Raw genomic sequence first — 12,210 nt, forward strand, 5'->3', positions numbered from 1 at the left:
AGTTGCTAGAAATGTGAAATTATCAGGATATACTCTCTCGGGAAGTACCCTTTCCTTTTGGAATTTTCAGAAAAATCGTGAAATGTTTCACCGTTTTGAATTTTTTTGAACGATAGGTGGTAGACGATAATTTTCAATCAACAAGTTGTAGAGCGTACTCGAAAACCTTTAAAGAAGTTGGTTTGGTCAAAAACGGACAATTGAAATAATACGTAATGAAAAAAAAACAAGTTGGTACTACCCAAAAAGGTTTACGTCTCATGAAAAAGAAAGTTAGATAAACCTATCTAATTTGAAATGATCGTATGTTTGTAAAGATATAAAAGGACTGTTTTAGAGCCAAATCATTTTAAATAATTTTTTAGAGAAAATACAATTTACATAGTAGAATTCCAGAATTCACGCGTCTTATTTGGGGCAAGAATGTTGCAAGAAGTCCACGAAACCGTCTAATTTATGCCACCTGAATTTCCCACGTGTTTTTTATTTTGCACTACTCTGCATCGCTTAAAGTGTGACTCCATTTTAGTATTTTAAGAGACACAGCTTCGTTTTAAAATCATTCTCTGAACGTACTCCAGTAAAATAAAAAGATGCCTCGTTGTACCTGTGAACAGCGGTCCAGGATGGTCGAATTATACTACGGAGATGGTCAACGAAATGCACGTGAAGTGAGTCGATTATTTCAAATGTTATATCGTCCAAATCACCACACTGTTCTTCGTGCTGTCCGTGACTTTGAAAATGAAGGCAACGTGAATCTCAGATTCCGCGGAACTGGATATGACCACATCAACATGGAAGACACAGTCATCGCCTGCTTTGTCGCCTACCCTCGAGCCAGCATAAGAATGGCCTGCTCTGATTTGGACTTGTCAAAGTACTACGTTTGGAGTATCCTTGACCGTCATAACTATCACCCATTTCGTGCCACGCTCCACCAAGCACTTTGCGATGGTGATCAGCGACTTCGGCTTGATTTCTGTAACTGCTTTTGTACTATGACCGACGGAAAGGAAGATTTCTTCCGTTTGATTCTTGTGTCCGACGAGTGCTCCTTTGGGAGAGACGGCCCGTTTAACAGTCAAAATAACTACATGTGGAGTGATGAAAATCCGCACTGGGGATTTCCTCACCACAATCAGGTACAATTCCGTTTAAACGTCTGGGCTGGTCATCTGGGAGATCGCGTTATTGGGTAATTTTTTTTTCGCGTCGACTCAATGGGCAGAACTACCTGGCCTTTCTACAAAATGAAGTCGCAGACGAGTTAGAAGATGTGCCATTAGTCGACGTCCCACGCCTTTGGTTCCAGCATGACAGTGCACCTGCCCACCAAGAAAGACACGTCGTGCAGTACCTTAACAACGAGTTCCCTGGGCGATGGATAGGCAAGAACGGTCCAGTACGATGGCCTCCGAGGTCCCCAGATTTCGCACCGCTGGACTTTTTACTGTGGGGATTCGTCAACGAGGAAGTGTATAAAAAGCCTGTCACTAACGAAGAAGATCTACGGCAGATAATCATCGCAGCGTTCCAACTCGTAACTCCCGAGATGGTCCGTGCTTCGTTTCAAAATATGCTTCATCGCGCACGGATTTGTATTGCAGCGGACGGTGGAATTATTGAATCTCATTTAAAATAAGACTCGTGAATTCTGGAATTCTACTATGTAAATTGTATTTTCTTTAAAAAAATATTTAAAATGATTTGGCTTAAACAACAGTTCTTTTTAATCTTTACAAACATACGATCATTTCAAATTAGATAGGTTTCTCTTTCTTTTTCATGACACGTAAACCTTTTTGGGCAGTACCAACATGTTCTTATCATGACGTATTATTTCAATGAAAAATTGTCCGTTTTTGACCAAACCAATTTCATTAAAGTACGCTCTACAACTTGTTGATTGAAAATTTTCGTCTACCAACTATCGTTCAAAAAATAAAAAAATCAAAACGGTGAAAATTTTCACGATTTTTCTGAAAATTCCAAAAGAAAAGGGTCCTCCCCGTGAGAGTATATTCTGATAACTTCACATTTCTAGCAACTATAATTTTTGAGAAAAACGCCTGGGCCGATCAAATTAAGACACCCTGTATATTTTTCTATTGGTTATTTTTCTGGTTTTATTTCGTGTATCGAAAATGTTGATATGTGGGGGATAATTCATGTCTACGATTTTTTATTTGCATTGATTTTTATCGGCTTCGTTGGGTTGTCGTCATGAGTCCATGCAGTTTTTATTAGTGCTTTCACTTATAGTTTTGGTTTTCGCTTTAACTTTTGTTTTCCATATAAATTTGATTGTTTAAGACCAGTAATACAATGGGTTGGTTTTTGTCACTAAAATAGTTTTTCGCACGTATATTTTACGTTTCGTGACCGTTCTAATAATTTTATATTTTGTATTTATCATTTTGTTGCTTTGTTAATTTAATAACATTTTGGGTCCAAAGTTGGTTTTTTTGTTCTATTGATATTGGAAATTTGATGAAGGCAATAACATTTTTAATATTTATTATAATTATAAATTAAAATGTTCAACTGGTTGGGATAGCACCGGGATAACGTTTTTTTGGAGGACGCTTTGAAAATGGCGAAATATCGTTGAGTGCCGTGTCCAGTACTTCATACGCCCAAGTATATTTTAGCAAGCTTGCCAACTTGTTTTATGTATGAAATTATAAAGGTCAAATCTTGTTTTAGTCGCGATTGGCAGAGATATTGAGGTAAGAGCGACAAAGGGTAGAACCCCTGGGTGGTCTACATGGTTTTTAAGTGACGCAGAAGGATTTAAAAATTGTTTAATTTAATTACAAAATATACCTATGCCCAATGCTGGTATTCCTGAAAGGAAAATTATCCTTATAATCGTCGTGATTTTGTTGCGTTGTAGAGAAGACTCAGTAAACCCAACTGAATGGAACTTTTAATTAATTTTTGGCACGTTTGTTGGATTTGATATTAAGGCAGAAGTTAAATGGTGAGAGCTAGAGTGATATGACTAGATTATAATAGAGGGATTATTGATTTCGGACAAGCTAGACACAAGCCTAAGGTTTTATGAAATGCATTTAAAAATAAATGTTTTCTTCAACCAAATCACTTATCAGCCTTATTAAACGCAGTTTTAAGATCCTCGGCTCGCCACTTTTTGCCAGGCAGATTGACCTAGGCTTAATGTTTTCGAAGCGCACCAACGAAAGAAACCGTTGAAACGGAGATATATTATTGCGAATGATCCTTATTTAAGTATATTTAAAAAAATAAACTTGGTATATTTACCATTATAATTGCATTATTTTTCCAAAACGATTAAGATCTCAAAATCGAAAAAACCCAGCATAATCCTAAGGGAATTTCCCGAGCTGGGCTATCGAAAGCATCGTCTGCAGCTTTCATATTTATCCGCCGAGAGATGACGCGTCGGGCGTAGCGTAGCCACTCAATCGCCTCTCATTGGCTGAACGACCCCTGGCGAACAGGTGACAGGCCCCGACATAGACGGCAGCATTCTAGGTACCTAAGAGATTTCTATGGGTCTTATTTAATGGAAATACCTATTGAAACATCAATTTTTATTTCAATAGATATTTCTATTAAATAAAATGAATAAAAATTAAACATAATATGTTGCTCTTTCGTCACAAGACGCAGCCTTATAAGGGTGTTCTTCGCATCTGTATTCCTCGGGTCTGAAGGCCGCTCTCTTAGACTATTAAAGTTAGAGACTGTGACGTAAGAGACACATTTAAACAAGAAGGCCACGATACTTTATAAAAACTACTATTTAATATTCTTTCGAAACAAAAATTTATAGTTTCCTTTAAACCATTCGGCTCGACGTTTGAGTGTATTATTTTATGTGGCGTTACGGTAGAAAAAATTTTCCCACCAGCTCTAGGGTTACAACTTATTTCAACGGTCAACACTTTTAATTTATGTTGTGTTATTGTAAAGTTACAAAATGGGTTAGAGTGTGCAATAACTGGTGGTTTTACCGGGGAGTCGGGGTCCGGCTCTTGTAACCCATAAGGGCGGTGGCGCACTGGGAGATGTTAGCTCGGATCAAATGGTCTTATCTCCACCTCCGACTTCGGTCAGGTTTGGGCTGGATACTGTGCTTCGGCGCAGGCTAACGGAGAGGGTCCGTGCAAACTGGCCGCCTCGGCGGATTGGGTAGCCTGCTGTGGGGCGGCGGGCCTCCATATGGGGGCACGGCGGTCCTGTTTCCCGGCCTTTTGGAACCACACCGGGATCTCCGGTGCCAGCTGTGCCGGGTTACTTGGACTGCTGTGTGCTCGTCGTTCCCCTTTAGGAGCTCTCTCCAAAGGGTTGGACTCTTTACCTTCATAGGTAGGGTGTCGGCTGGAGTTGCTACAGCATCCACTCTCAATCCCACTGCTGTGTGCGAAGTGGGGAATGGTCCACCCGTTGCTGCACCTTCTGCTGGGTTGCGTGGCTTGCGTCAAAGGTGAGACCATCAGTAGTAGGTTTCTCCTACCCTTGCTGGATTTGTCACCTGTCCGGGCTAGGGGGACGCTGGCGTAGGGCACTATGATGATAGGCCTCCGGTGGTATGGTCTCTGTTACTAGGTACACCGGGCTATAAATTCTGACACACACTGTAAAGTTACAAAAAAAATTATCACTGATTATTTAACGGTAAACAATTTCAGGTTCTATTCATCGTTATTTTAAATATCATTTTCCGTTAAGTAACATAACACGAATTTGACCGTTAATTTTACGACAAAATTTGATATGTTCATATGACTGTAAGTTTTGGGTGAAATTACCGTTCAGTTACGGTAATTTCTTAGAGTGTGGAAGAAATGCAAAAATTAGTGATCTACCATTCATACGGAACTTTTAATTCCCTTTGGCGTAATTACACGTAGGCCAATACAGCCAATGCTGTGTATTGGTGCCCGCCTTAATGATAGGGTGAACTGTCAGTTGTGCAGGTCCATTTATCTATTTCGTATTGAAACCCAATTGGGTTTTATATCGCCCTTTCTTACGACTATTGATATAAAGCTATTATAATTGAGACGATGCTAAAGCCCATTTAATGGAAATTAGTTGTGTTCATTGGTTTTCGGTATATTGCGAAGCGAAATCTGATTTTTCCCAAATTTCTATTAACATTAAGGAGGTCATGGGGATTCAGTCACTCATGACTGTTTACCACGAAATAGAAAGAATCTTCGAACTGCGTTTGAATGTCAAGTAAGTTAATGAAACTGTAGGATTTTTCTATAATATAACGGTTAGTTGATGGAAGTGGGTTTTGCGATATAGTAATAATTAAAATAATAATATTGGTTATCGGCTTAATCTGTTAAACTAATGAAAATACCAAAATTGGGTGAGATCAGTGGATTTTGGTGGGCCGCCGAACAAAGCTATCAGCATTCAGCAAATGTTTAAATATTGTGCTACTTCTTTCGTTTGAAGTACGTGGTTAGCTTATTCTTCTTATTTTTATTTACACGAAGAATGTCCATCACTGGAATACCACAAGAAGAGATCTTCAAATGGGATGTTAATCATAGCACCCTACCAAGGGTAAGTATTATCTGCACTTTAATCTCTCCCAGTCACGACTTCGGTGGGAAATTCAGGCTGTATCTTTGAATGGAGGTCTCAAAGGGATTTAAACTCAAAATATAGCTCACAAATGGTTCTAATATTGTTCACTACTTTATGTGGCTTTTTGTGATTTTTAGCGCAGCTTTTTTTGAGGTGGTAACCGTCCCTAAAATTGATCTGAAAAACTTCTTGGAGCTAGGAATATGAATGACTACCTGGAATAGAAAAGCGAATTACCCCACTACGGCACTCCCATCCGGACTCCGGCTGTGGTCTGGGAACACCACACAAGACAAAACGTTAGACATAAAATCTTAGCGCCACACATTCCTAGCTTGTAGCAACTACGTTTATTTCCTAATTTCGTCTGTTAAATGTTTGAAATTTGAAAATTCTGACTGTTTAAAAGGCAAATGAACGAAACAACGGATTTTAGTTTCAATGATTTAGTGTAAGCTGAATTCCGTTTTATTAGTTTTAGCTTAAATGTTGTTACTAAAACGATTTTTTTTCCAATTCCTAAACATTAAAAATTTTAATTTTGTGTCAAAAAAATAAAGATGCAATTAACCGTGAAATTATTACAGTCGAAACTCCAAACGAACATCATTATGTTTGTAACTAGCCCTTCGTAGTAGTTAAATTAACCAACCAAGGAAAATCATATCCTATCGCGACTGATCAAATGAGTAGTTCGTGTCCCACTATTTTTGAAAACCTTAACAAGTCTGGGATGACAACCACTCGAAACACCAAGATTTTGAAACATCTCTGTCACCTCCCAAACTCGAAACTAAATTAAATAAAACACAACAATCGATGACCCACTTTGATTAGGTTTTCCACTGATGTAATAGTTCTAATTAAGGATCAAATGAAAGAAACATCATTCCAATATGAGTTAAATAATGAATGTAGAAGTATTCCTGGTGATTCCGAAAATTCTTCCAAAGAGTAACTAGTTGATCATACGATAGTTGATGGACCAATGATTGGAGAATTAACTATTGATAAGCTTCAGAGAATGCTATTGGATAGCATTATCAGAACTAAGGCCAATCCTAAAGGAAATCAAATTAAATCTTCAACTATTTAATAAATACATATGACATCAAATTGTGATTTCAACTGGAGTGTATCAAACTCGGTATTTGATACCTATTTGAATAATTCGCTTAATCTGCTTAGTATTGTCCGGAAACAAATAGTCTTAGCTAGGTCTTTTAAATGTCAGTTCATAAAAGCAAAATCATCTGCTTGGTGTATAAATTGTAGAATACTAGATAAAACAATAAAATAAAGAGTCGAGATACTTCATGACTAAAATTTAAAGACATATATTTAAAAAGGGCGATCTTTCGGCCCGTGGTGACGTTTTACGGCAAGAATTAATATCAAATATTCAGGGTTGGCAAGTTTTAAACAAAATGTTTAAAACAAGTGTTTGAAACACGTTTAAAACTAACATTTTAAACAAACACCAATTTGTTTTAAACGTTTTAAACTATCTGTTTTAAACATGTTTTTTATAAGGTAAATTTTCATTGTTTTTTGTAAGATTTTGGTTAATCAATATGAGGGAAAAGGTAGAGAAAACCATTCCAAGGCTCAAGAAAGGTAAATTGTATTGGTAACGGGTAGTTTAATTTTAAAATTCTCTGAAAAGAGCGACTGAAAGGGCTCGATATGATAATTTCATAAATTTCCTACCAGTGCAAAAATCCTACGAACGCGTTGAATTTTTCTTTTTGTTTAAATAGAATGTATATAGCTGCCAATATAAATCTATTTGGGACCCTACCTATACACGAAATAAAAGTAGGGTTGCTGTTTAGTCGGGCTGTGCCGGTACAAGAAACACGGCTTGTCTGGACAGATCGGGTTAAAACCGACTAGGTGGCACTCCTAGATAAAAATTAAGGGATTTCGGTCGATTTTTTTTACCAAAACTAAAAACAATGTGTGGATAACTAGCTATTTTCCCTTAGTACTATGCGACCGAAAATTCCAGGATGATAGCTATATTAAAAAAACTACTACAGGTTTGGTAGTATTTGCATGGGGCATCGAAAACCCTAAGGCCGTCAATGGTTGGTCAACAACGCTTAGCGAAATTCTTGGCTCGTTTAAATATGCGTGTACTCTTCTCCCTGTGAGTTTATTTATAATACCATAAGTGGCATAATTACCCTAAGTGTGCCAATAGGAGCCTTTCCCACAGAAAATCTTCAATTAGAGCTTGTTCTAAACAGACCAAAGAAACTTAGGACTCACGAATTCCGTTCAAGTACCCTATATGGTATTTTTAATGCTCGTCACTGGAAAAAATGACGTCATTTATGTCACTTTCGTTAAACAAGGTATCATTGAAAAATTCATCTTATTGACACACTTAGGGTAATTATGCCACTTTTAATGATACGTAATATTTCTTTAAATGAGTTTACTCGTGAGTCTGATTCTTAAGCATAATGAACATAGTTTTTTATAGTTTATTATGTGTTTTTTATTGATTGATTTAAAAACAGTTAAAAACAATGAATCTTGTTTAAAACAATAAAAAACATTGTTTTTGTTCTTTTTGAAAAAAACAAGGATTTTGCCAACCCTGCAAATATTCCAACTTGCCGATGACATACATGTATGGTCAGTTTGTTTTCACCGATAGTTAGATTTATAGCCTCTTTTCCAGCGTTCTCAGTATCCTTCGAAATTGTTTTGAGTTTTCAAATCTTCCAATATTGTGGAATATGGTGAAGTATATCACACGCCATGTTAATCAAGGAACGCTTGAGTGTTTAATTTTGAATTAATATTTCAATTTCCTTTTCATCGTTTTCAATATTAAATAACGTTTTAAGTGTATAAGTGTATGCACATACATTTCCATTTTGACTAGAAACACGTTACTAAAATTACGCTATTAGAAATACTAGAAAACGAAATATGATTTTTTTCTTACGCCCGGCATGTAAGCCCCGGATCTCAACTCCCCCAGTTTCATCCCCCAAGCTTGGATGTTATATTCATTTTAAAGATAAGAAAAACCAACATGAACGCTCCTTAGCAAAATTTCGCATGATAAATTTCTACTATCTGAGCGACAGTGGATCGAGTAAAAGAAAGTGACGATAATTCTGCCTTCTTCGGCCTACATTCTATATAAACGCATTCGCGAGTTAAATGTTTATACTTATTAGTATGATTTTACAGAACTCAGACCTGATGGTTTTCCCTTTGTCTATTGGGCAAATGGAGCAGCGGATGAGTGCCTGTAACTTCAGCGGGTTCGTTCCCATCTACGCCGTTACCTCTTTAGTCATGTATTCGGGTCCTCCAAGAAATCTTTTAGTGGAAACCACGGATGTGCTAAAAATTAAAACAAACGTAAGTTAGCGTATGAAAATTTGCTTGAACAGCATTCATTTTTATGGTGTGTAAATTAACCCGTGATCAATTGGTGCTTTTCCTATTTTAAAAACAAAATCATGTTACAAAGCATTTGTAAAGAAACACTTTGACAAACGAGGACGGGGTTATCGAAGTTATTCAATCTATTCAGTCCTGGTTGACTACATAACGAGTAGTTCTGACTCTGAACACTCTAATGGTCTAACCAGAGCAAACATTTTATGGTATCACGGGTAGACTAGCTCGATATTTAAAGTGGGAGCTCGTCATTCTGCGGGAGTCGCACAAGTGGTGTTTTTAAAAATCACTCACCTTTCACTAAGAGCGTCCGGTTCTGAGGAGGAGCTTATTAACCGCGATTAGAAAGGGGAAATCAGAGCTTGCGTTTCGCGTTAGAGGAATTCTCACAGAGTAATTTTCGGAAGCTTTTTAAAACGTTTAGAATAGACTTCAGAAATGTTTAAGGTGGCTCAAGAGCCCAAAAATCCACCTAGCAACGCCACTGGTAGTCGATTTTCACTAAGATTGTGAAAGTTGGCATGTTCCTTTATTATCATTTCTCTTTAATGTCACAGTTTCTTGGAAAAATTAACTTTCTACCGGTAGGTGTTAGACCAAACGTTTCAATAATAAAGTTGAAGGGCATAATAAAAAATGAACGAAACTTGTATATGTTTTATTCGGTTTTGAGTTCATGAAAAAAAAACAAGATGGTATTAGTCAAAATAAAATTTTCAGCAGTATTTGCAAGGCTCTAGGCTTTATGCTTTTTAGAAATTTCATATAACATGATGTATTGCTCGGGATTTTCGAGATAAGAAGTTAGAGAAACATTTCACGAGGCGGAAATTAACCCCACGTTTTATAAAAATAATAAAACAATTTCAGGTTTTACTACTCATCCTTCTTAGTATTAACTTAATCGCTTTATTGTTGACGGTGCATTCGATGATGACATCTAGAAGACGTAATCTTACAAATGGTAGCTACTTGACAATTTACTTGAAAAACGCTTGGAACTCAACTGTTCTCTTCTTCTACGAACGTAATGCGCAATAAAGTCAATCCTTAGCAACATATAATCAACTTGACAACCGTAATATTTTTCAGCCTACGGAAGATGTCATAAATCACTCGCCATACGATTTGGTACCGGTGCGTGGATCATTGGAGTGACATTCATGACTATTCAAGGAACGAGCTACATGAAATCGGAGTTTGCCTTTACTTCGCACGATAAAATCAACTCCGTGGAAGATCTCGTAAAGCATCGTGATGTCTTTCCATTTGTACTAAACAATTCCGCAGAACAACGACAAATAGAAATTCTGGTAAGATCAAGGAGGGTAACTAGATGTCACGGACATTTGAGTCCGTAGAATGTATCGAGTACAACCTCCCCCTTACCGCCCTACGTAATTTGTGAACGGTCTCTTAATTAAGTCAAAAATAGGTATTTAAGTAAGCACCCGAATTTTTTTATATGCACCCATAAATCAAGAACTGGCCATCCCTTTCAAGCATCAGCAGGACCGACATTATCGCCATTGGGACTCTCTCTCTCTCATTGGCGGAATGCCCTGATAATGCAGCAGCTAGGCTGATTCTTCATTGGCTATAATCGGGTCTTGCCTCTACAACAACCACATTATAGAAAAGCGATCTTTATACGTTCTATGTTCATGGGTGTTAAGGTGGTCATCATTTTTATGTTGAAGTCATACCCTCTAATTTTGTATAAATTATGGGTTTGGCATCTTTATTTAAAAATCGCACATTGAATGTTGTTTGATATGTCGCTAAAATACCTGGCTTGAATCTATCTTGTTAACTTTAACCTTTCCTCCTTTATCATAACAGATTTAAAACAAGTCTATGAGCCCGACACTATATGTCGTCAAATCAGTTTGAAACCAGGTAAATTTGCAACATGATAAATTACAAGGAATATCAACTGAAATAAAATAAAATACACGTGCCTTTTACTTTATTTTAGTTCATATACCTTGACCATGGTAAAAGAATTTAATGTGTATAAATTACAAGGAATTTTTCACTTTTAGAGAAAGTAGATATAAGACTGAAATGTTCATAAAGTTGAAAATTATCGTTTTTTTTTTCAATGCCAAGATATAGAGGAATATTAACACTCAAAAATTGCTCCCAAACTCCCAAAATTAGAACAAATTTTAAAATCAACATTTAAATACCCATCCCCATTGACATACCCATGCCCATCCCCATCCCCATCCACATCCCCATGCCCATCCCCATCCCCATGCCCATCCCCATCCCCATCCCCATCCCCATCCCCATCCCCATCACCATGGCCTGTGTTAAATTAAATTAAAATCAATTCAATAAAACTAAAAAAGTAAGACGCTAAATATTATTTTTATATAAATATTCCAGGCTGAGACAAAGGAAGGATTCCGTACCGTGTTAAGCAGACTAAATATCCGTGAAAAAGACATGTCTGTGGAACGTCACCTCCAAAGCGACTTTTACGAATCTCTCAGCAACAAGGAAATATTTTTTATTTCGCTAGATATCCTCAGAATAGTGCTTGGATTTGCTTTTAGATCTAAAACCTTGAAGAGCGAAAACGCCAATATTTTGTTCATTTCCGATCGTCTGACTGATAGCTACACTGTTTTGCCATTCTCAGAAGTCGTTGAGCGAGACTACAAAGACGAAATCAATTCTTTGTAAGTGGCTAAATGAGCATCACACATTCTTGCCATGAGACGTTTGTCTCTTCTGAGCAACGCGAAAAGTGAAAACAAAGAGTTTAGGAGAGGGAATCGAGTACCGATAACCCTTCAAAAACGAATTAAATGTAGTTTTCTTAAAATTTAAAGAAACTCTGTTAAAATAATTAAGTCTGGATAATATTTTTAGTGGTTTGAACTTAATCATGGCACATTAAATCAACATTTATGGAAACTAGTTTTTTCCCAATTTCTTTGGTAAGCTTCACGTTTCACGTTGTTTTTAAGTTTCCTCCTTTATTCTTAAAACTCTATGAAAGTAAAAAGGTTCAGAAAATGATCTAATTATTTGCGGAGACATGGTCGTAATTTCGGGGTTTGATTAAGAATAACACTTCACGAGGCTGGGCCGGCTTGGTGTTTTGCGGGGCTCGGTGCGAAAGCCAATATCGGGGCCCCTCTTTTTAGACGATTTTTAATGAATACTATT

General features: G+C 37.1%; 1 protein-coding gene across 1 annotated transcript; it reads left to right on the forward strand.

The window, feature by feature from the left end:
* The first annotated feature begins 689 nt into the window (after positions 1-689).
* LOC149950974 (uncharacterized) lies at positions 690-11,721 on the forward strand. Its single transcript, XM_090169540.1, has 8 exons — positions 690-1,145; positions 1,232-1,558; positions 5,159-5,235; positions 5,505-5,574; positions 8,812-8,985; positions 9,898-10,054; positions 10,120-10,340; positions 11,422-11,721. Exons 1-8 carry the CDS (start codon positions 690-692, stop codon positions 11,719-11,721), a joined length of 1,782 nt encoding a protein of 593 aa, XP_090025666.1.
* The last annotated feature ends 489 nt before the right edge of the window (positions 11,722-12,210 follow it).

The sequence above is a fragment of the Leiobunum rupestre genome, chromosome 3 (assembly GCF_980474605.1).
Source record: "Leiobunum rupestre chromosome 3, qqLeiRupe1.1.hap1, whole genome shotgun sequence".
NCBI classification, from domain to species: Eukaryota; Metazoa; Arthropoda; class Arachnida; order Opiliones; family Sclerosomatidae; genus Leiobunum; species Leiobunum rupestre.

Bases quoted from the DNA above. Each gene is read 5' to 3' on its own strand.
- LOC149950974 (XM_090169540.1), top strand. From the start codon at position 690: ATGTTATATCGTCCAAATCACCACACTGTTCTTCGTGCTGTCCGTGAC. The intron at 5,236-5,504 runs GTAAGTTAATGA...ATTTACACGAAG, and splicing joins GAACTGCGTTTGAATGTCAA to AATGTCCATCACTGGAATAC. The intron at 8,986-9,897 runs GTAAGTTAGCGT...AAACAATTTCAG, and splicing joins TGCTAAAAATTAAAACAAAC to GTTTTACTACTCATCCTTCT.